Source organism: Ochotona princeps, chromosome 6 (genome assembly GCF_030435755.1).
Source record: "Ochotona princeps isolate mOchPri1 chromosome 6, mOchPri1.hap1, whole genome shotgun sequence".
Taxonomy (NCBI): Eukaryota; Metazoa; Chordata; class Mammalia; order Lagomorpha; family Ochotonidae; genus Ochotona; species Ochotona princeps.
The window spans coordinates 36,884,115-36,909,218 of NC_080837.1; the positions used below are offsets into that span (position 1 = coordinate 36,884,115).

At 46.7% G+C, this 25,104-nt stretch overlaps 1 protein-coding gene across 1 annotated transcript in view; it reads right to left on the bottom strand.

Annotated features, from left to right (window-relative positions):
• The window catches only part of RTF1 (RTF1 homolog, Paf1/RNA polymerase II complex component), a 54,577-nt gene extending 32,643 nt beyond the window's left edge, over positions 1-21,934 (bottom strand). The window contains exons 1-2 of the mRNA XM_004578162.3: positions 21,715-21,934; positions 6,350-6,460 (exon numbers count right to left, since the gene is read on the bottom strand). Coding sequence (XP_004578219.2) covers positions 6,350-6,460; positions 21,715-21,921 — 318 coding nt within the window. The 5' untranslated portion in view covers positions 21,922-21,934. The remainder of the gene's footprint in view (positions 1-6,349; positions 6,461-21,714) is intronic.
• Positions 21,935-25,104: the final 3,170 nt, after the last annotated feature.

Sequence of the window (25,104 nt, forward strand, 5' to 3'; positions counted from 1 at the left end):
CAGAGTGAGTGAGAAACAGACAGATCAACCTCTGTCTCTTAGTTCACTCCCAGATGACCACAATGGCCAGGGATGGACCAGGCTGTAGCCAAGAGCATCATCTGGGCCTCCATCTGCTGCTGCTGCTTTTCCCAGGCCATTACCAGGGAGGTGGATCAGAGGTTGAGCAGACGGGACACAAACTGGCACTAATAAGCAATACCAGCATTGCAGGCGATGGCTTTTACCACTATGCAATGCTACCAGCATATCCCTACAGAAGACTCTGACCTCTCCAATGTAGGACTTGAGTCACTCTCTTCTGCTTTCCTAGATCATCAGCATGGAAGTGGAACAGGTGAGACTAGAACTGGCATTGCAGACAGATTAGCATGTTATATCACCATGCTGGTCCCCATGGTTTTATATTTTAAGAGTGCTTAATATGATGTCACTGAGAATAACAGATTCACCAAAAGTAGCTGATTTTTTTCCTCCTGAAAAACACTGTACACATGAAACACCTACTTCTTTCTTCACTAATTGGCCCTTAAACTTCATGTCCAAAGTGCCCACTTTTTTCCTAATCATAGATTGTCACAACTTCTCTCCATTTCCCTTTTACATCGATTTGCCAGGTATCATTTTGCTCTAGTCAGAGCATAGGTACTGTTGTGGCAAGGGAAGTAAGCCACCATATGTATTGTTGGCATCCCACCTCAGAGTACTGCTCAAATCCTAGCTGCTGAGCTTCCAATTCAGTGACTATTTGGGGAGTAAACCAGCAGATGCAAGATCTTTCTGTCTGCTTCTCCTTCTCTCTGTAAATCTGACTTTCCAATTAAAATAGATCAAACTTAAAAAAAAAATCCAGAACCTGTGCAGTAGCCTGGTTGCTAAAGTCTTTGCCTTGCATGCACTGAGATCCCATATGGCCCTGGTTCTAATCCTGGTGGCCCGGCTTCCCATCCAGCTCCCTGCTTGTGGCCTGGGAAAGCAGTAGAGGACGATTCAAAGCCTTGGGACCCTGCACCCAAGTGGGAGACTCAGGAGAAGCTCTGGGCTCCTGGACTCTGATTGGCTCAGTCTTGCCATTGCAGACATTTGGCGAGTGAATCAGTGGAGGAAAGATCTTCTCTGTCTCTCCTTCTCTCTGTATATCTGACTTTCCAATAAAAATAAAAAAACATTAAAAAAAAAAAAAGAAAAAAAACCTACTTGGGCTGATGTTATAACACTGCAGGTAAAACCACTGCCTGTATTGCCAGCATCTCACATATGTGCTGCTTTCAGTCCTGGTTGCTCTATTTCTAGTTCAGGCTCCTGGCTTCAACCTGGCCCAGCTCGAGTCATTGCAACTGTCTGGAGAGTGAACCAGGAGAAGAAAGATCTCCCTCTCCCTATCTTACACTTAGAGAGAGAGAGAGAGAGAGAGAGAGAGAGAGAGAGAGAGAGAGAAAAGAACCCAACCACAAATAATGATGGAGAGACAAATGAAAAGATTTCAATATTGGGAATAGTTCCTGGTACATCAATATTTCAACAATTGTAATTTCTAAAAGGTGATTGTAGGTAACAAAGAGATACCAGCCAAAGCAGATATAAGAAGACATAATAAACTACTGCAAAACACATAGCTTTTCCCTTCAAGGCAGGCATATGAATATTCTGAGAGAGAAAGAGCTAATCTCTGAGTTCCTGATCCTACTTAAAACACCTATCAGAGCAATATCCTGAATTCAGAGTGATGACATTGAGTTCTCCAGTGGCTGGCCAGACTGAAAAAAGTTTCCAGGGGAGTACTTCTGGTTTGTACCTTAGGATGCCACTTGTGTCTCCCATCAGAGTGCATAAGTACAAATCTCAGCCTTGTTCCAACTAACATGCACCAGGAAAGACAGCAGATGCTCAAGCACTGGGGTCCTGCCAGTCACATGGGAGACTTGACGGAGTTCCTGACTCCTGCTTTTGGCATGTTTAGGCAGTGGGCCAGTGGATGGTAGATTTTATTTTCTCATTCTGTTCCTCTTAAAATATTAGTTTTTTAAAAAAAGTCCTTAATAGTTATTTCTTAATCGGCAAAAAAGTAACCTTGCTCTAATTTTGAGGTGTTCTATGCTATACTAGCAGCCCAGGCCCAAGAAATTGTACAAACCACAGGACCAGAATTCATTAGGATGGAAGCATTGTGAAGACTGCTATTCTGGGAGGCCTGGCACCTGGGGGCTGCAGATGAGCTCAAGACTCAGCAGGGGAAAAGACATCAGGGGCTCGCCTATTGCCGGGCAGGGCACAGCTGGGTTGTCAGCTTCTTCTCCAATAAGTGCAAAAACAGTTGGACAGCATTCTAAGGTGAACACTTTCCTTACTCAGTTAGGCAGCTGTAAGCAAAAAAGGAATCCTAAATTGTCAAGGCTAGTATGGAGGACGCTGGATCTGCTCCAGCACAAATTTTGGGGTCCCCTAAGGTTGTGGGGTAGGCACATAATACCCTCCTGGGAGAAGCAGCTCAGAAGAGGAAAGGACTTCTCTCTCTTTTTTTTTTTTTTAAGATTTATTTATTTTATTACAAAGTCCGATATACAGAGAGGAGGAGAGAGAGAGAGGAAGATCTTCCGTCCGATGATTCACTCCCCAAGTGAGCCTCAATGGCCGGTGCTGTGCCGATCTGAAGCCAGGAACCAGGAACCTCTTCCAGGTCTCCCACACAGGTGCAGGGTCCCAAAGCACGGGGCTGTCCTCAACTGCTTTCCCAGGCCACAAGCAGGGAGCTGGATGGGAAGTGGAGCTGCCGGGATTAGAACCGGCGCCCATATGGGATCCGGGGGCATTCAAGGCGAGGACTTTAGCCGCTAGGCCAAACCGCCGGGCCCAAGGAAAGGACTTCTAAAGTCACTGCCTACCAAGGACTCTGACGTAACAATAGGAATGTAGACAATGCTGGAGTTCCAAGGACAGCTACTGCTTGTGTCTTCAGGGAACCACAACTACAAATACACCATGGCACATTCCAGTGTGAATGAGAAGGGGGACCCACAGCACACTGACTATGAAACACAAAATCTAAAAAAGTATCTGTAGCAGTGGACTTTGGCCACCCCTGGGGGACTTTCAGCTACTAGCGGCCTCTCTACCTCCCTTTGCAGGCCTATTTTGAGACAGTGACCTAATGGATGGGATCTCTTTCTCTCTAGTGCCCTCTTGTCCTTATTTGTAGGAACAGCAAGAAGGGAAAATACCCCCAGAGTTTCCTGTATGGTATATGCATTCAAAACACAAAAACAAAAACAGTCAAATACTTCATAGGTTCAATTCATTTCCTAACATATCGGGTTATTTTATCAGTTTGAAAGAAATTAAAACTTCTGTAAAAATAAATAAATAAAAAAAAGAAAACATTCACTACCTCTTGCTGTGGAAAGCAAATTTGAGTCTGCTGAATTATTAATACTAGCAGAAAGTTACTATGGTCAGTCAGAATATAAAAAAAGAGTTTGCTGGGAGTGGTGACTGGCTGAGCTAGGCATGACCACGGAACTCTGACACTCAAGGACACTGAGGCTGGGAGCAGGCCAGGCTGGTCCAGGATGTAGCAACCACAGGCAAACCCAAGAATAGGGTGTAGGGGTGGGCTGGGCCACAACTTCCAGCAGCTCATAAATAAGTTGGGATGGAGGGGACAGAATATGCCTAGTAAGAGCCTAGCACCTGTGAGCACATGTGGGATCTGGGTCTAGGAGTGGGCCTGATGGGGGAACTTGGGAAACTCCCCTGGTGGACTACAGCTACCCCTGGGGAGCATGTGATTCAGGCCTAGCTGTTGGTCAGACTGGGCAGGGTAGCTTCACCTGCTAGCACGTGTGTGGAATGGTTTTGGAGGAGGGCCAAAAACAGACAGGGCCAGGCCAAACTTAGCTCACTGGAATGTGCAGCAGCCAGGTTGGAGTGTGGGTCATGGCAGACTAGGCTATCACACCTACCATTTGCCTGAACCAGAGATGGGAGCTGACTGGGCAGGGTGAGGCTGCAACACCCACCAGTGAGAGTTGGGACTCACGGCAGGATAGGCCAAGCCAGGCTGCAGCATCCAATGACAAAGGTCAAGACAGGGGATGGACTATGCCTAGCTGGGGCAGAGCAACCTCTGGCATGTGCCAAGATCTGTGGCTGGGAACAGGACTGGTTGAGGGGCTAAAGGGACGCCCTGGCTCGGTTGTGGTTCCCACTGTTGAGCACAAGACCTGGAATGGTGACAGCAATCTGGGTTGGACATAACTGCACTGTCCCTCAGCATGCGTATGGACTAGGTCTGGGGTGTGCCAGATTGAGTTAGATTCCAGCACCTGCTGGGGCTTGTGAGAGCCAGGGAGAGTGCAGGATGGGTTGGGCTAGGTCTGGGAACCTGCTGAACCATGCAAGAACTGGGTTTGGGCATGGACCAGGTATGGCTGGGCTGTAGCACCCAACAATAAGAACTGGAATGGTGTGGGCCAGTTGGGCAAGACCACTGTTCCTGCCAGGACAGGAAGTGGACTAAGTCAGGCTGGGCCAAAGACCCACCTGTGTGCCAGTGGGAGGTGACCTGATAGAGGAGCTTAGGGAACTCCTCTGTCAGGATACAGTCCCTGCAGGTGGGTGCAAGAACCAAGGCAAGGGGCTCGGCAGCGTGGCCTAGTGGCTAAGGTCCTCGCCTTGATCCCATATGGCCGCTGGTTCTAATCCCGGCAGCTTCACTTCCTCTCTATCTCTCCTCCTCTCAGTATATCTGACTTTGTAATAAAAATAAAATAAATCTTTAAAAAAAAAAAAAAAAGAACCAAGGCAAGGAGCAGCCCAGATCAGGCCAGGTTATGGTACCTGCTAGCCAGAGGGCCCGCATATGTGTGGGTCAGGTCTGGGGGCGGGCCACGCTGGGCCAGTTCACAATACCTGCTGACAGATCTAAGACACAGGACTGGGTGCAGGGCAGGCCAAGTTAGGCAGCAACATCAGCCAGTTCACATTAGGGCTGAGACAGGGGCTTGCTGGGCTGAGCTGTGCTGTAGCACCTAGCAGCATGAGGTAGAACTGGGGGCAGACCAGGCCTACCCAAGCTACAGCACCTGTTGGCAAATGCCAAGGTTAGGCAGGTCCTAATGTGAACCATGTCAGTCAATGGACCTTGGAAAAATATCCTTATTTTTGCATCAGTCATAGTGACAGCATTTCAGAACTATCAAAACTACTTGAGCAGAACCCTCAGAGGATGCTCCTCATCTGTAACCCCAGGATCACAAAAAGTGGCTGTTATCCATTCTTGGGTACTGAGGGTTGGGAGCATGGGTGTGGCTTCTCCACCTTTTTGCCCCCTTCTCCTGGATATAAGAAGAAACAGAACATTTGGAAACAATGGTCTCATCCAGTCCCCCTAATCCTTGACCCTTCCCACCCTATTCAGCTATGTATACATCATCAAGAATAAAAATTTTTAAAAATTCCTTTAAAAAAAGTCTTTTTGAGCCTGGCGTGGTTGCCTAGTGATTAACGTCCTCACCTTGAACACTCTGCGAGACCCCATATAGGCACTGGTTCTAATCTCGGCAGCCCTGCTTCCCATTCAGCTCCCTGCTTGTGGCCTGGGAAAGCAGTCGAGAACGGCCCAAAGCTCTGGGATCCTGCATTTGCATGGGGAGACTTGGAAGAAGTTCCTAGCTCCTGGCTTCAGATCGGCATAGCTCCGGCTATTATGGTCACCTGGGTAGTGAATCATCGGACAGAAGATCTTCCTCTGTCTCTCCTTCTCTCTGTATATCTGACTTTGTAATAAAAATAAATAAATCATTTTAAAAAATCTATTTACTTGATGACCCAGCATGTAGCCTATGGCTAAAGTCTTTGCCTTGAATGTGCTTGGACTGATATGGGCGCTGGTTCCAATCCTGGCAGCCCTGCTTCCCATTCAGTTCCCTGCTTGTGGCCTGGGAAAGTAGTCGAGCATGGCCCAAGGCCTTGGGACCCTGCATCCACTTGGGAGATCTGGAGTAGGCTCCTGGCTCCTCGCTTTGGATCTACTCAGCACCAGCCATTACAGCCACTTGGGGCATGAATCAGCAGACACATGATCTTCCTCTCTGTCTCTCCACCTCTCTGTGTATCTCACTTTCCAATAAAAATAAATAAGTCTTTTTAAAAATTAGATTAATAAATTAACAGGCATTCACTTGATACCAGAAGTACACTGAACATGACAATCTCAGACTTTTCTGTATATAAAAAATGCTGATGCATCTTCATCTGTAGGTCTCAATGTAAGGAAAAAGGTCACTGGGTGTCACCATTTCAGGAGTCTTCAGACATCCTGGGTCCCCCAGCCTTGCCCCTGCACACGCACCTCATCATCGCTGTCGGACGTCTCGGAGTCAGACGAGGCTGCAGGCTGAGTCACAGGTGGCTCCTTCTCCTCAGAATCACTGCGCTTCCGCTTCGCCAGCGACAAGAGCTCCTGAGGAGGCAGGACAGTCACACCAGCACTGGTCAGCACAGAGGGAACATCCAAGAATAGTGAGATGTCCACTTGCCCTACAGTTCTTTGCTTTAGACTAAAGGACACCATCATGAAGACTTCTATCACACAAGAGACTTACTGCTGCTATTCCAAGATGCTAAAGACATCGTCAAAACTTCCCCCTTCTTCTTAATGAGAAAATTACAACTAAAGTGGAAACTAACTGGAAAAGTAAACTGGTGGCTACCCCAAACTGTTACTGATCTCTTTCCACTGCTAAAGCACTGGAGCTGGTGAACGAGCTCCCCTGTTCACAAAGCCACCTGCTCACTGTACTAAGTGGCCCAGCTGACTGATGATCTGAGCACCTCTGTAGAGATGCTTTGAGGTCATTTTACAAATTCTTTAAATTAAGTAATTTATTTATTTAAGAGGTAGAGAAAGAAAGAATGATTTCTCATCTGCTAGTTCACCTCACACAGGCATCCAAATGCCTGCAACAGCCAAGAGGAGGGACTGAAGTCAGGAGATAATCCTGGTCTCCCACATGGGTGGTGCGAACTCAACTGCATGGGCATCACCAGTAGCCCACAGAATTCACATTACCAAGAAGCTGAAATGAGGAACTATAGCCTGCACCAAATTGATTTACTAAAAAATGTGGTTTGTGGGCATCCTAATAGGTGACGTGACTGTTAGACCAACACCTGCCCCTCATTTTCTATTCTGAGAGCTTCAAGAGGACAAAAAAAAAAAAGTAAAAGGGCACAAACTTACTATCATTTACATTCTGTCATGTCTGTTATGATAGTCTAGTGGTTAAATCCTTGCCTTGGATGTGCCAGGATCTCATATGGGTGCTGGTTCTTCTCCCAGCTGCTCCACTTCCCATCCAGTTCCCTGCTAGTGACCTGGGAAAGCAACCGAGACCTGGCTCCTCACTTTGGATTGGCTCAGCTCCAGCCGTTATGGTCACTTGGGGAGTGAATTAGTGGATGGAAGATCTTTCTCTCTGTATCTACTTCTCTCTCTGTATATCTGCCTTTTCAATTAAAAATAAAACAAACAAAAAATAAGATAAATCTGAAAAAAAAATTTAAAAATAAGAGAGTGACAGAGACAGACATGTTTCTGTTGGCTAATTCCCCAAATGGCTCCAACAGCTAAGGCTGAGCCAGACCTAAGTCAAGAGTGAGCAATGCCGGGCCCGGTGGCGTGGCCTAGTGGCTAAAGTCCTCACCTTGAATGCCCCGGGATCCCATATGGGCACTGGTTCTAATCCCGCAGCTCCACTTCCCATCCAGCTCCCTGCTTGTGGCCTGGGAAGGCAGTCGAGGACGGCCCAATGCATTGGGACACTGCACCCGCGTGGGAGACCTGGAAGAGGTTCCTGGTTCCCGACTTCAGATCAGCGCGCACCGGCTGTTGCAGCTCACTTGGGGAGTGAAACAACGGACGGAAGATCTTCCTCTCTGTCTCTCCTCCTTTCTGTATATCTGACTTTGTAATAAAATAAATAAATCTTAAAAAAAAAAAAAAGAGTCAGCAATGCCATCCGGTCTCCCATATGGGTGACAAGGGACCCAAATTCTTGCGCCATCCTCTGCTGTCTTCCAGACACATCAGTAGGAACCTGGATGTAAGGTGGAGGAGCCAGGACTCTGGACACCTGCGTCTCATACTAGAGTACTGGTGTTCCAGTACTGGCTCCACTTTTGACTCAAGCTTCCTGTTAAAGTGCACCCCAGGACAGAGCAGGCAGGTGCTCAAGGCACCCACATGGCAGAGCCAAGGGAGCTTTAGACTTCTGACTTTCAGCTGACCCAGGCTGGGCTGTTAAGGGCATCTGGGAATAAGCCAGCAGATAAACGACCTGGTGGTGTTGCTGTCTCTCTGTTTCCCAACTAAATTAAGTGTTTTTAAAAAGTTTGTTGAGAACTGCAATTAAAATATTAAAGTCCATCTATAGCTTTTATCTTTTTATATAAGTATATTCTTTTGAAAGGCAGAGTTAGAAAGAGAAAGGAAGAGATAGTAAGGGAGAAGAAGAAAGATTTCTCACCTGCTGGTTTAACCCCCCAAATGGCCACAATGCCAAGATTGAGCTAGGTTGAACCCAGGGACCAAAAATTCCATTTAGGTGTCCCACATGAGTGGCAAGGGCCCAGATACTTGGGACATTTTCCACTACTTTCTCAAGCGCATTGGCAGGGAGTTTGGTTGCAAGTGGAGAAGCTAGGACTGGCATTCTTATGGGATACTAGAATTGTAGATGACAAGATAATCTACTACACCTCAACACTAGTCCCTGCACATTTCTTTTTTTTTTATAACATTCATTTTTCAGGAACTTTTTGAGGGTCCCTGGTATGCACTGATTTCCTGAGACCCAAAGACTTGGGTCACTTCTGCTGTTTTCCCTGGCATATCAGCAGGGAGTTGAACCAGAAGTAGAGCAAACACAGAAGATCCAGCGCTGGCAGCAAGCTTAACAGTAGAACTGTGGCCACCCATTCCTGGTGAGCACAAGAATCAGTCTGTGGTCCAGTGTGATGGCCTAGTGGCTAAAGTTCTTGCCTTGAATGCCCCGGGATCCCATATGGGCGCCGGTTCTAATCCTGGCAGCTCCACTTCCCATCCAGCTCCCTGCTTGTGGCCTGGGAAAGCAATCGAGGACGGCCCAAAGCCTTGAGACCCTGCACCCGCATGGGGAGACCTGGATGAGTTCCTGGTTCCTGGCTTTAGATTGGCGCAGCACTGGCCGTTGCAGTCACTTGGGAAGTGAACCATCGGACGGAAGTCCTCTCTGTCTCTCCTCCTCTGTATATATGACTTTACAATAAAAATAAAATAAAATAAAAAAATAGATACACATTTGAAAAAAAAAAAAGAATCAGTCTAGACAAGACAGCGACACCTGTTGGCATACCTGAGGGCTGACTCAGGCTAAGCTAAGCCGCAGTACCCACAGTGTACGAGAGCTGGATGTAAAGCAGACTGGGTTGAACGTTTGAAGGGGAGTATTGAGGGTCATCCCAACTAAGACACAGTACTCGCTGGTGTGCACGAGGATCAGGTCTGTGGAAGGCTGGCTAGCTGGGCTGCAGCACCTGTTGGTTCACGTGAGATATGGGACTGGGTGGAACTGATCAGGCAGTTGCATCTGCCAGTATGTGCGCTGGCTGTTGCAGGTGACAGACTGAACCTGATTCTGCACTGGTTGGTGCATACGAGTCAAGTCTGAGGTCATCTTATGTGAGGTTTCTTGGGGGCTCCCCCTTTAGACCACTCTACTCAGACCGTGGCCACAGGGAAAATCAGGATGTGCGGTCTGACCTTGGAGTGCAAGTATCAGGACTGAACCTCCTGAGTTGTCGATGCCTGTGCAATGGACAGCATACACAGAAACACACAGGGGACATGACAACCAGCTCATCTAGGCCAGCACAGGATGTCGACTGCCTTGTCAGAGGATACAGAGCAGACAGATTGGATAATTCTCCTGGCCAAGCTTTATAGCATGTTCCTGGGTCTGTGGATGCACTAAGGTGGTCTCTATCAACCAAAAGACCATGGACAGATTTTCTAAATCCTGGATCAGAACTATCAAAACCACTCAAGTAATAACCTTAGAACACTCTTCCTCACATTGAGGTCTCAATGGCGTCATCTAATGACTTCCCCCATTCCCAGGTGTTGATGTAGTTTGACAGTAAGGAGCAGCCTCCTTCCCTTCCTCCCATGCAGACACAGGAGTAGAAAGGAAAAAAAAACCAAAAACCAAAAACCTGAAACATTTGTCCCACCCACCTTCCTCCATACCTGGCCCCCCCACCCTAATCAGATACCCACATGGGTGTGCATCCCTGTCAAATATGCAAACAATATTAAAAACAAAATTTAAATTAAAAAAATGAAACTGCCAGGACTTGTACCAGTGCCCATATTTGTCACTGGCATCACGGGTGGCAAATTAGGTTTCAAATTTCCAAAATATTTGTGCTGAAATAAACTTACACTTTAATTCCATTCTGTACAAAGTTGGCTACATACCTTCATAAATATATTTCTGACATTTAACTCAGTATCAGATAACAAGTACTAGCCAACACATCCAAATCCTACCGTATCAACTCCAATATTTTCACTGCCTTGTCTTGATGATTACAGTAAGATTAGAAGAGGAAGTACTAGTACATAAGCCTTGGACATGGCAGGATTTACTGTCACATGGTTCCCTTTTCTTTCTTTTTTGTTTTTAAACTTTTTAAAAATACATTTTTCTTTATTGGAAAGTCAGATATACAGAGAGGAGGAGAGACAAAGAAAGATCTTCCATCCAATGATTCACTCTCCAAGCAGCTGCGATGTCCGAAGCTGTGCCAATCCAAAGCCAGGAGCCAGGAGCCTCTTCTGGGTCTCCCACAAGGGTGCAGGATCCCAAGGCTTGGGCCATCCTCGACTGCTTTCCTAGGCCACAAGCAGGGAGCTAAATGGGAAGTGGGGCTGCTAGGATTAGAACTAGCAGCCATATAGGATCCTGCTGGTTCCCTTTTCTCTTCTCCACAACTTAGTTCAGCCATTCAAAAATGCAACAAATTGGGGTTCTCACTGTGCCATTTGGAGTCCTGGCTGCTCTACTTCTGACTCAGCTCTCTGCTAATGAGCCTGTGAAAGCTGATGACCTAAGTCCTTAGGTCTCTAACACCCACATGGAACACCCAGATAGAGTTCTGGCTCCTGGCTTTGGCCTAGCCCAGGCCCAGACAGTGAGCCAGAGGATAGGAGGTATTTCTTTTCTTTTTCTCGCTATGAAACAAACATTCAAATAAATCTTCAAAAAAAAATGTGTAATGCAACAAATGATTGCTTGTTCTACTTCCTGCTAATGCTAAAACTAAATTATATTGCACTTACTAGATCTAGGTGCTTTTAATCTTCATAACAATCCATAGTAAGTAGTTATCACCCTCCCCCAAAGGTGAAGAAGCCAAGCAGCAGGCGAGAAGGTGAGTAACTTCTCTAAGCCACGTCTTGCCCACTCACACAGCTAGGACACACAGAGCCAAATTCAAACCTGGGTACTCTTGGCTTTTTCATCATAGCCTATTCACCTAAAACATTTTTCCCTGTGCCAAAAAAAGAGAAAACACAACTAATAAATACTAGTGGTATTATTTCTTGATGACAGTGCTATACTATCACAGGTCAAGTGCCAAGGCAGATTTTTAAACAACAGACTGCTGCTAAGTATCTGATTTCTTCTTCCAGTCGCTTTCTATTTTAGGGGTACCCTCCTTCCTTGGCCAGAATGAGAAAACGACCTTCCAGCCGACACTCCCTCTCCTGCATAAGCACTGATGAAATGTTCCTCTTCCCATTTCATTAGACACTTAGATATCAACTTCCTAAAAAGCCTGAAAACCTGAGAGTCACACCAAGAACCTAGTCCTTCACACCAAAACATTAAACCTCATAGACAGACCAGATGCAAATGTTAGCAATATTTCTATAATGATAGTCTTGAAAAAAAAAGACTTATTTTTATTGGAAAGACAGATATACGGAGAGAAGGAGATACAGGCAGAAAGATCTTCCGTCCGCTGGTTCACTCCCCAAGTGACCGCAACGGTTGGAGCTCAGGCGATCAAAAGCTAAGAGCCAGGAGCTTCTTCTGGGCCTCCCACACGGATGCCAGGTCCCAAAGCTTTGGACCATTTTCTACTGCTTTCCCAGGCTATGGGCACGGAGCTGGATGGGAAGTGGAGCAACTGGAACAAGAATCCGCACCAATGTGGGATCCTGGTGCATTCAAGGCAAGGATTTAGCCACTAGGCTATCGCAACATGCCCATAATAATAGTCTTTTAAAAAATTGAGGCAAGGGGTCAGCACAATGGCATAACAAACTAATCTACTGTCAGCATCCCAGCAGTGGAAGATGGCTCAGGTTCTTGGATCCCTGCACTCACATAGGAGGTCTGGGAAGTAAAGCAGTAGATGAAAGATCTCTCTGTTAATCTCTGCCACTCTCTGTAAATCTGCCTTTTAAGTAGAAATAAATAAATCTTTTTTTTTAAAGGCATAATTTATATATAGGAAATCTTTTCCTTTTTAGTGTTTGGTTCTATGAGCTAGACAAAAACATAGTCAACCAGTACCACAATCACGATAATTTCTATCATCTGTCTCCAAATTCCCTAGCAACCTATTTTCTGGTCCTACACAGAAACAGGCCCTATACATCTAACACAGGATGTCACAGACAGGTGGAATCATCCAGCGTATCGTCTTTTGAGCCTGGCTCCTTGAAAGGAGTGCAAATGAGAGGTTTCCATGTGGCAGCAGGGATCAGCAGTTTGTCCCTTCTTATTGCTGAGTAGTTTCCCATTACACTTTTTTATTATCTTTTTATCAGTTAAAAAAAAGTAGAGTTGTTTCCATTTTCATGTACAAATTTCTGCATAAATGTCAATTCTTTCACTTGAGATAATAGGAGCTAATTAATTTTTAAAATTTCCATTTTATTTATAAGGTAGAGAGAGAATTCCATCTGTAAGCTCACACACTCAAATGCCTACAATAGCCAGGTCCGGGAAGGCTGGAACCAAAAGTCTGGGTATCCCCATGTGGGAGGTAGGGACTTGGGCACCACAGCCATCATCTGCTGCCTCCCAGCATGTGCATTAGCAGGAAGCAGAGAAGGCAGGACTCAAACCAGACACTCTGATATGAGATGAGGGCGTTCCAAGCTAACTTTTTTTTTTAAGATTTATTTATGGTGGGGCTCGGCAGCGTGGCCTGGTGGCTAAGGTCCTCGCCTTGATCCCATATGGCCGCTGGTTCTAATCCCGGCAGCTCCACTTCCTCTCTATCTCTCTTCCTCTCAGTATATCTGACTTTGTAATTAAAAAAAAAAAAAAAAAAAAAAAAAAGATTTATTTATGGGCCCGGCGGCGTGGCCTAGTGGCTAAAGCCCTCGCCTTGAACGCCCCCGGATCCCATATGGGCGCCGGTTCTAATCCCTCCCCGCAGCTCCACTTCCCATCCAGCTCCCTGCTTGTGGCCTGGGAGGGCAGTCGAGGACGGCCCAATGCATTGGGACACTGCACCCGCATGGGAGACCTGGAAGAGGTTCCTGGTTCCCGGCATCGGATCGGCGCGCACGGAAGATCTTCCTCTCTGTCTCTCCTCTCTGTATATCTGACTTTGTAATAAAAATAATAAATAAACCTTAATCTTCCTCTCTGTCTCTCCTCCTCTCTGTAAGTAAGTCAGATATACAGAGAGGAGGAGAGACAGAGAGGAAGATTAAGGTTTATTTATTATTTTTATTACAAAGTCAGATATACAGAGAGGAGGAGAGACAGAGAGGAAGATCTTCCGTCCGATGTTTCACTCCCCAAGTGAGTCTCAATGGCCGGTGCTACGCTGATCCGAACCTGGGAGCCAGGAACCTCCTCCAGGTCTCCCACACGTGGGTGCTGGGTCCCAAAGCTTTGGGCTGTCCTCGACTGCTTTCCCAGGCCACAAGCAGGGAGCTGGATGGGAAACAAGGCTGCCAGGACAAGAAACGGAGCCCATATGGGATCCTGGGGCATTCAAGGTGAAGACTTTAGCCGCTAGGCCATGCCGCTGGGCCCCAAGTTAACTTCTTAACTGCTACACCAAGCCCAGGCTCCCCGTAATCATTTTACTGCCCCTATGTGCGGGATTCTTGCATTGCGTGGTAATTTATTTAAGGCTTTTTTGTTATTGCCTTTTCCTCTGCATTATTTCATGCAAATTTATGTAATTCAAAAAGACTTCTGCCAAGAATGTAGATATGAACTCTTCCCTAAATCTTTGAGGTTCATAAACACACTGGGATTCTTGTTTTAATAACAATTCAAATTTAATAACCAAAAAGAGATTTAAATATAATCTCAAGTAAGCCCCTCCTTGGAACACTATTATATGTCACAGACATCCAGGAAAAGTTACTGTTAACTACAATCCCATTTAACAAGCAGTTTCTCTTCTACTACATAAATAGCAAATTAGCAATAATATGGAGATGGCAAAGAGCTTAACAGTGTGAAAGATACCCTTGGCACAATTGGACGGCTGAATCAGAAGTTACTGCAGGAAACTGAGGCCTGGTGAAACATTATGGTTTACTGCTCTACATTTTAGCCAGGGCTCCTAAATCACATCACTGCATAGTGGAAGAATATCAGCTTTTGTAGAGATGGTCCATCTACACTTGTACCCCAAAAAGCCGATCTGAGAGTGATCCATGCACAAGTGATAGGTCCAACCACAGTGCTCTCCTGGCAGCCCTTGGCTGAGAACATTTCTTGTGATCAATGGCATCTCTGACCCCCACCCCTGCACTTTGTATCATCCAGTGAAAATCTTCCCTACATACCAACACTGCCAGCACGACAGACCCTACTGAAGCTCAACTGAACATCTGCTTGAAGCAAGACCAGCGTTCAAGTTACTCTAGGTCTCTCAAGGCTTGTAGAGACCCAACACCAGGCTTCTAGAACAGCTTCATTGGCAAGCTTAAAGGCTACATTTAACATCAAAGGAAAATGTGGTACAGCGAGTAGTTCAGGCTGCTCCACTTCCCATCCACCTTTCTGCTAATGTGCCTGAGAAAAGCAGAGGAAGATGGCCCATGTTTGGCAAATTCCTCTGGCAAGGAAAACAGGGATACTTGGGCCCTGATTTCACAGAAAATGAAACAGGAAGACAGACAAGAGGCAAGTAGAGAAACAAAGTGAGGCAGGGATGAAGGAGGGGCCAGGGTGGAAGTGCAGAGTGGAGAAATCTCATCAGAGCGGATGGTGGCCTGGGCAAGGTGAAGCAGCCAGAGGGATCCAGCAAAGTGGGGAGATTTGACTTATACTGAAAACAGCAATTGACTCTTAAATTTGAAGTGTTAATTTGTATCCTTCACTTTAAAAGAACATGCTTTAAACAATGGACACAGTTACTTTCTGAGGGGTGGGTATCCTGTCTATGTATGTTTGTAGGTCAAGGAGGCTTTTCTGATTGCTGGAACTTTTCCAGAGCTGTACTATGCAGTGCCATCCCATCTCACAGTACTGACTGGAGTCCTGGCTACTCTCATTCTGATCCAATTTCCTCTTAATGGGCCTGGAAAAGCAGCAGACAAAGGGTCAAATACTTGGGTTCCTGTCACCAATGTGAGATATTTAGATAGGAATTCTGGGATGGTGACTTCAACCTGGCCCAGACTTGGCTGTTGCAAACTATTCAGGGGGTGAACCAGCAAATGGAAGATATCTCCCCTTACTCCCATCTCTTTCAAATTAACCTTTTGAAAAAATCACAATTTTTTATAATAAAAGAATGAAAATATGCAAACATTTCTGAAGTAGTAATTCCAAAGTGGCAGCACAGGGGCCGGCACGGTAGTTCAGCTGGGTCACAGAGATATTTACTTCCTGCTACTCTACCTACTTGATGTCTCCACACAGAAATCTCAGACACTCCATAAACTTTACATACCCTGGGCTGACGTCGTCATTTCTACCTCCAAAGGCAGTCTTCCTTCAGGGTTCCCCCATGCCAGAGAGTCTGGCACCATCCCATATGCCTCCTCTTCTCATCTCAACATCCAATCAGCCATCAAGTCCTCTCAGTTCTCCATTCTGGACATGACACCCAGTCCACTCAACTATGTACACTGTACAACTGTTATGGCAGTCCACACTAGTCCTGGACACCCGGGATCTCCCACTATCTCTCTAAAGCCCTATCCAAGTTACTCCTCATGTTGCAGCTGGGTAAGCTTTTACTGTTTTATTTTGAAATGAGGTCTCAATAATTTACTGTTTTATTTAGCAAATGTATTTGGGATACACAGACAGAAACATAGATATACAGAGAAATCTCCAACTGCTGGTTTACCCTCTAAATGCCTATGATGGCCAGGACTAGGATGAACCAGGAGCCAGGAACTCAACCCAGGTCTTCCATATGGGTGTCAAGGAGCTGAGCACCACCCCTGCCTCTTAGGGTCTGCATTAGCAAGAAGCTAGATCAGGAGCACCAGCCTGGGATGCCAGCATCCTAACAGGTGGCCCTGTCAACGACTTAAAAACCTTTCAGCCTCAGCTTTCAGAAGTCAGAAGATACACACAAGTTTATACATAAATATAGTTTCGTAAAATAGTATTCATCTTTACTACGTAGGATACTTGATGTTTTCATCTGATAAGGTTTCCATTTTGCTAGCTGCAGTCTACTAAACTGACTTCTCTATCCCCAAAGAGTCAAAACAACTTATCTCTTTGGTTTCATTGTCAGCTCTCTCAATCCAACAAGTTACCTTTAGTTGCTCTGCATGTTTTTTTTTTTTTTAAAGATTTATTTTATTTTTATTACAAAGCCAGATATACTGAGAGGAGGAGAGACAGAAAGGAAGTGGAGTCACAGGGATTAGAACCAGCGGCCATATGGGATCAAGGCGAGGACCTTAGCCACTAGGCCACGCCGCCGGGCCCAAGGTCTCAGTTTTAAAAACCCTTGGAAGTCAAAACAAATTTTAAGCAATTCTAATTACTGCACAGCTCTTCCCAAGAAGGGACAAAAATAGATGTGTAGCCCAATAAGAAATACTGCATAACTCAACTAGTTTCAGAAATGCAGAAGAACCAGCAGCTCTGCCACCTTCCATACCAAGTCAAGTTCCTTGGTTATATACAGGCCCTTCATTTGCAGAGGCACGAAGGTACTTCTCTGCCCTGCTACTCACAGTGTCTTACTGTAAACATGCACATCCAAACAGCAGTCTCAATCATTAACATAAATCATAATTACTTGGGTTATAACTGTTACAAATGCAAGGACAGGTCTCTTTCATTTGGGTGGCTGATTCAGTCACTTTGGGATGAGAGCAGCAGCATCCCCACATTACCAACCTACATCTTCTTTTCTTTCTTTTTGTTTTTTTTAAGATTTATTTATTATTATTGCAAAGTCAGATATACAAAGATCTTCTGTCTGATGATTCACTCCCCAAGTGATGGCAATGGCCGGAGCTGAGCTGATCCAAAGCCAGGAGCATGGAGCCTCCTCTGGTTCTCCCACACGGGTGCAGGGTCTCAAGGCCTTGGGCCATCTTCAATTTCTTTCCCAGACCACAAGCAGGGAGCTAGGTGGGAAGCAGGGCTGGCAGAGATTAGAATTGTGCCCATATGGGCCACCAAACTACATTTTAAACATGCAATCCAGGCAGCTTTTAAACACCCACCATCACCAGGAAAAACTAGTCTCGGGCCGGGAGGCGTGGCCTAGTGGCTAAAGTCCTCGCCTTGAACGCGCCGGGATCCCATATGGGTGCTGGTTCTAATCCCGGCAGCTCCACTTCCCATCCAGCTCCCTGCTTGTGGCCTGGGAAAGCAGTCGAGGAAAGCCCAAAGCTTTGGGACCCTGCACCCGAGTGGGAGACCTGGAAGAGGTTCCTGGTTCCCGGCATCGGATTGGCGCGTACCAGTCCGTTGCGGCTCACTTGGGGAGTGAAACATCGGATGGAAGATCTTCCTCTCTGTCTCTCCTCCTCTCTGTATATCCGGCTTTCCAATAATAATAAAAAAAAAAAAAAAGAAAGAAAAACTAGTCTCAAAAGTTCACTGATCTGGGGTAAAAGGGGGTAAGGCCACAGCCAGCAATGCCTGCAACCCACATGAGAGTCAGGTGCTCCACCTCTGATCCAGCTCCTTGCTAATGGCCTTGGAGAGCAGTGGGGAATGGTCCAAGTGCTTGGACCCCTGCACCCGCATGAGACACCAAAAAGAAGCTCCAGGCTTCTTTCTGGCTTTGGTCTGGCCTAGCCTTGGCCATTGCTTACCTTCAATAAGGTTTAACTTGAAGACAGTTACAGTATTTTTGACATAACCGCTTAGATTCTCATCTGGAAAATACAGGGACAAAGAGTTTCCTTATCAACTGTGCTCCACCAGTGCTGTGGTACAAAGCCACCACTTTTGACACTGGACTCCTAAATACAAGCCAGTTCAAATCCCGGCTGCTTTACTTCTGATCCAGCTCCCTGCTAATGCACCTGGAAAAAGCAACAGCAGATGGTCTAAGCACTTGGGCCCCTGTACCCACAAGGGAGACCAGAGCCTGCCAGGCTCCTGGTTTCTCACCTGCCCAACTCTGGCAACTGTAGCCACTCCAGCCATGAACCAGAGGAGAGAAGCAAGCTCTTCTCTCTCCCACGCTCTAATTCTAATTTTCAAATAAATAAAGAAATCTTCAAAACAAAACAAATTTTCAGTCTGTTCTTTACACAGGACCATTCTCTAGTCAGCAAGCCCAAGGTGAGACCCTCAGTGATTCTAAATGGAGCAGGGCAAGGAGGACACCTGAGCTGAGTTCTGGATGGGGATCTGTGCGGAGGACCTCTGGGGAGACCACCCAGAGGGCAGAGACCTTTCCTTGGACTTCTGAGAGTCAAACACCCAAACAATGGGGAGCACTGATGGACGCGCAACGAAAGAGTGACAAGAATGTCGGGGAGCAGCTGAAGAGGAAGAAGTTGGAACTGTCACTAAATTGTATGAGGTGTTACTTAGAAGCATCATAGCTAATTTCACTTTAAATGCAGAACTAAACTTAAAGCTGAAATTCCCTCTAGATCCACTCTGGGAAAGCTTTTTGTGGATCTGGTAAAAAGCCTCCACAACAGAAACACTCAGCTCGCTGCGCCCCTCAGAATTCTATGGAAAGCCACAAAATAAGGACTGACTTGTGGCTGAGTTCATGCATCTTCAGAAGAGATGTCTTAAGAGTGCATTACCAAGGAAGTCCCCCAAATCTTCTTAAATGGTGAAACAATTTCCTCTAAACCATTCCATGCACTTCATAAGCATGAATTCTAGTCACAAAGAAAATGGTTATAAAACATTCTCATTTTGCAATAAGAAAAAGACTAATAGATTAAGTTGGTATAACAAAGAGTATAGATTTTCTACCTATGCAGATTTAGGTTCAAACCCCAATTCTACCACTTTAAAACACTTAACTGAGGTCTCTAGTTCATCTTAGCATTTATATAAGTGGTAACTGAAGTTATTATCTGAAAGTATAGTTGTATAACAGAAAATAGTGAACAAACAAATAGAGCCTAATCCTCTGAACTTGCAAGTCTAAAACTGCCAAACTTCTACAGACAAGAATATATTTTGGTGTTTTGTAACTATCAGGAGTGGTTGAACAAAAACACTTTCAACCTACCCCTAATTCCTACCTCCCAAATGGGGCTTCTATTCCTCAGATAGCCTTCCAGGAGTCCTGTTACTTCCTCACCTTTGTCTTTCAAATAAATAAAAAATAAACCTTAAAAAAAAGTACCTACTACTATGTTCAAACATACCTCTTTTCTTCAACACCTCTCCCAATCTTCCTTCTTAAAAATATTTCTCCTTCAGCTCTAATACTTTCCGAGACCTTTGGCCTAACATCAGCCAAGAAGGAACTTGCACAAAAACTTTCTGGTTTGCAAACACTTGCCTGAACCTTAATTCTCATGCACATTTGATCTTGGAGTAACTATTCAGATACACAAGGCCTACTGCTGTCTTTTTTTTTTTTAATTATTTTTTAATAATCTTACTTAGTTGATTAGGGAACAAAGGGTCAAGGGCTACAGGGTGAAAGTGGGTAATACCATTGTTTCCACAGCAATATCATTTTTCCCTGTATCTGGGGTGAGGGAAAAAAACAAAGGGAAAAGCCCCACCCAACCTCCCACCCATCCCAGACCCCCAATGGGAGGTGCGCTCTGAGGGTCCCGCTCATACAGTTTTGATAGTTCATCAGTTCTGGATTGCTGCCAATCTCTCAGTTCCAATTGCAATGAACCCTATTCAGAATCCACTGGCTGACAGTCTCTTCATGGTTGGGGTTCTAAGATCAGCAGTTCAGTTGGAGGGATCTCCAAAGAAACTTCTTCTGAGATGATCCCAGGCCTGATTCTTGCGCGAGTTTGCTAGTACAGAGTCCGACACCGTCCATCACACCAATCAGCTTATGCACATGCTGGTCGTCGGGATTGCTGGGTTCGTTCTGTTTCCAGCCCTGCCTTCCTCGTGAACCAGCGGGTGTTGTAGTCCAGTTCGATCCTGTCCGCTTCATACGTGGTCCTCACGCAAACCGGTTGGAGCTATTGCTCTGTCTTGAGCGAAGACTGAAGACACCCAGCTAGGAATCGGCCTGAAACTGGTCTGCAGCTCAAATTTTCCAATTCTGATTTCAATACTCTTTCTACTCAACTTATAAAGCTGCTATCTGTCACATATTCCTTCTTTCTACCGTTTGCTCTTTAAACATGGGACAAACTATCCCCGTATCTTGGTGTCCCCAAAGCACTGTTCTAAAGTACCGCTTCCTATAGGACTTTCTAAAGTTCATCAGTTCAGGCTACTCCACGACAGTGACGCCAAAAGTTACTTTCAATGTTTTCTCTCTGCAGTTTTCCAGTAAGAAGGAATCCTGGAATGCTGTATGAAAAACGCCAAGAGTCCCCGGCCACAGTCCCCCTCCACGCCGTCCCTATCTGCCCTCTTTCCTCCTTTCCAAGTGTGTGACATCCCAGCCGGGACGCATTACAACCACAAACGACCCTACGACGTCGAAAAGACTCTGCGCGCCACACTAAGTCTTCCTTGCCAGGCATGGCATAAGCTCCTCGGAACATTCACGAGTATCTCTCCTCTTTACCCACACTACTTGTCCGAAAAATTTCACCTTTCCGAGGCTGCCCCTTCTCGGCCCTCTTCCCAGCACCCTCCCATGCTCACCCGTGTACCGCCTCCTAAACCTTTCAGCCTCCGGGGTTGGCGGGAGATACTTCCTACTCCAGGGTCGCGAGCGCCTGGCCGACAGCTCGTTGTCCCGGTGCAGCCAGCAGATCGAAGCCCCTTTTCGGTACTCTCCGACCCCCGAGGTCCCCTTCGGTACCTCCACGAGCCCGAGGCCCTTCAGCTCCGTCCCTGCCCCGCCTCCCCGCCCTAGGCGCCAAGTTCTCGGGGCTCCGTCTCCAGGCCTGGGCCGGACTCCGAGGGCCTCGGACGCTGCGGGGATGACGGGAACGGGGCTGCACGGCGCTCAGGAAACCGGGCACACCGGGCGCTCGGCCCAGCAGGCTCCGGGCCCGGCCGGGTCCCGGATCCCGTGGCCCGGACTCAGCCCTCCGCTCTGCCGGCCCGCGCCTTCGCGGCCTGCCCCTACCTGATCCAGGTTCTCGTCGCTGCCGCTATCCTCCGTGTCCGAGTCGATCACGACGCGGCCTTTCCGCTTCTTTACCATGGTGGTCCCCCGGCTCCCACGCCGGACGCCGCCCGGACTCCCCTCCTGCCCGCCTGCCAGTGGGACCGCCACTGCCGCTGCCGCCGCCGCCGCCGCCGCCGCTCGACCCACACAAAGGCGACCGCGCATGCGCGCTCCGCTCCGCCCCCTGGCTCCGCCCCCCGCCCGGAGCACGCCGTTCGCCAGAGCCCGGCGCCCCGCCCCGTCGCACCCCCGACGCAACGTCGGGGGCGGGGCCACGCGGCTGGCGGAGTTCCGGGCGGAGGACGGCGGTGGCTTGCTGGCGCGGGCAGGGCATGGTTGCTTGTTCCTGTGCCACCCGAGTTAGGTGCACTGCTTTGCTGTCCTAGACTGGAATCTAAAAGACCCGAGTTCGCTCCGAAGAGACTCATGCGTCTCCAACGTTTCGACTGTCTGAGAATGCTGGAGTGTGTAGAGCGGCTTCCGAGGCCGCCTCCTGGAAGACACCTGCCGCCAAGGGCGCCGCTGACGGGATGGAGTCGGCCTCCAACCTGAGTTGTGGAAATGACATCTGCGGAAAATGCGCCTGAGTTTCTTAGCAGACGATTAGAGTAAGAGTGTAGCAAGCAGACAGCAGCGTGGACAAAGGCCCCAACAATAATAAAGTTGGGTTCAGGGAACAGACAGTTCATTATAGCTGGAGTGGAGGGTGTAGGGATCAGAGGGAGAATACCTGGGTGAGATGCTGCAGCCACATCCCTCAGAGCCTCGTTAGCTCTATTAGAGAATTTGAACATTAGTCCTAAAATACTTTAAGCTGAAGAATGACAGGGCGGAAGTTTAAACTGTTAACTCTTGCTACACCATGACTAACAGATTAGAGGGAGAGAGGCAGTGGGTGGGAGGACAGTTGGGCTGTTGATATTTTCCTAGCTGTAGATTATGGTGTGCAGAACCAGGGAAGAAGGAGTGGGGATGGGGAGAAGCGGGTGACATATGGATTATTCAGGAGGCAGATCCTGCAGGTTTCCGATGTTAGTTGGGGGAGGAGTTAGGAAGGAGAGGCCCCAGACATGGATCCTATTCAGCTCCTAACATAGGGCCATTCATCAGACTGGACAACAGTAACACATAGACACAAAAAGAAGGTTTGAACGACTGGTGGTTGAAGGAAACAAGTCCAGTTTGATCCTTGTTGAGTTTGAGGTCATCTGGTAAAGTCCATTCCAGAAGTGATTTCCTTGTGGCCTGTGGAATACAGGGTAGAGGGCATAAAAAATAGTATTTTGAGATTCATGTCAGAACTCTTCTGGAGTCCATTTATTCTGGTAGTGAACTTGAAAAGAGACCCCTGTCCTTCCAGAGCTGCTGAGTCCTTGCTGTGTCTCTCATCTTTCCTTTTGCTGAATGAACAGTGCCCTGATTGAGGATAATGTGACTTGAAGATTTTCTGCCTTATATTAGTGAGAAGGCAATTGAGTAGAAACCATATTTGAAGGTTTGATTTTTGATCCTTTCCAGGGTCAGTAATGTGTGGTATGATCCTCTCACAGTGCTGGGCAGTGGCAGTGTCCTCCTGTTCCCAGTCAGCCAAAGGAGATTGAGAGTGAATAGCTAATATCCTGCAGTCCTGCTGTGCCGTAATGCTTGGCAGGTTAGCTGTGCAAAATGCTATCTAGGCTATTTTAAATATAATAGGATGTTGGGATATAGCCCCATCATAAGTCCAAGAACATCTATGTAAATGCTATTTTCTCTACCAAATCACAGTACATATCACAAATGTGCATGCTTTATAATCATAAAAGTAATATGTTACTATAATGGGACCCAGTGCAATAGCTCAAATGGCTAACCCTCCCCATTCAAGCACCGGGATCCCGTATGGGCGCTGGTTCATATCCCAACTGCTCTACTTCCCATCCGGATCGCTGCTTATGACCTGGGAAAGCAGTGGAGGATGGCCCAAAGCCTTGGGACCATGTACCCATGTGGAAGACCTGGAAGAGGCTCCTGGCTTCAGATTGGCTCAGCTCTGGCCATTGCAGTAGCTTGGGGAGTGAATCAGCAGATGGAAGATCTTTGTCTTTCCCTCTCTGTGAATCTGCCTTTCTAATATAAATAAGTAAATGTTAAAAAAAGAAAAATATGTCACTATAGATTACTCCTCGGGGCTAAATACTTATTCTAGGCATCCAGTTTGCTGTCAAATATTAGAAAAGGTGATGTTCAGAATTAAGGTTAAAAAAAAAAGAAAACTACCAAAACAACCTAAAACATGAGCCAAAATACTGTACTCCAGAATAGATTTCCTGAGACACAAGACCTAGACTGTTGTCTCCAGATACACTAGAACCAAACAGAATGACCCAGAATGTCCTCCTGTTTCTAGCCATCCTGAAGCCTGGGGCCATTTTGTGAAGAACCTTCTTCAATGTGTGATTTGTTTCATTTGTTTCTTTTTTTTTTTTTTTAAAGATTTATTTATTTTCATTGGGTAGTCAGAAATACAGAGAGGAGGAGAGACAGAAAAGATCTATCCACTGGTTCACTCCCCAAGCTGCTGCAATGGCCAGACTGAGCCGATCTGAAGCCAGGAGCCAGGAGCTTTTTCCAGGTCTCCCACACAAGTGCAGGGTCCCAAGGTTTGGGCTATCTTCAACTGCTTTCCCAGGTCACAAGCAGGGAGCTGAATGAGAAGCGAGGCCACCAGGATTAGAACCAGCGCCCATATGGGATCCAGGAGCTTTCAAGGCGAGGACTTTAGCCACTAGGCCACGCTGCTGGGCACAGAGATATTTTTTTATCGACTGATTCACTCCCTCAGTGCCCACAATAGCCAGGCTTGGACTGAACCAGGTTGAAGCCAGGAATTCCATCCAAGTTTCCCTTGTGCTGGCAAGAATCCAAGTACTTAAACCATGATCTGCTGCCTCCCAGGGTATATAACAGGAAGCTGCTCAAAAGTTGAAGCAAGGCTCAGTCCCAGGCATTCCAGTATGGGATGTGGGCATCCCAAGTGGGATCCTAACCTGTTGTGTCGTAACTCTTTTTTCATGTTCCTCTTGGCTTATGATGCTGCTTTCTCTAGGTTTCGTTCTTACCCCTGGGGCTTCTCTTTCTCAAGCTGTCCCAGTTTTCTCCTCTTCAGGCCCTTTGAATTTCGTTTTTCCATTGCTGCAGTCTGAATGTCCCCTCTAAAACATGTGGGGCAAGGAGCACTGTGGCATAGCAGGTAAAGCCAGCACTTATCTCCTTCATCCTATATGCTCAGGAGCTGCCCAATCTCCAGAACAGTGAGTCAAATACATAAACTTGTCTTGTGACTACTCTGCCTCTAATAGTCTATTA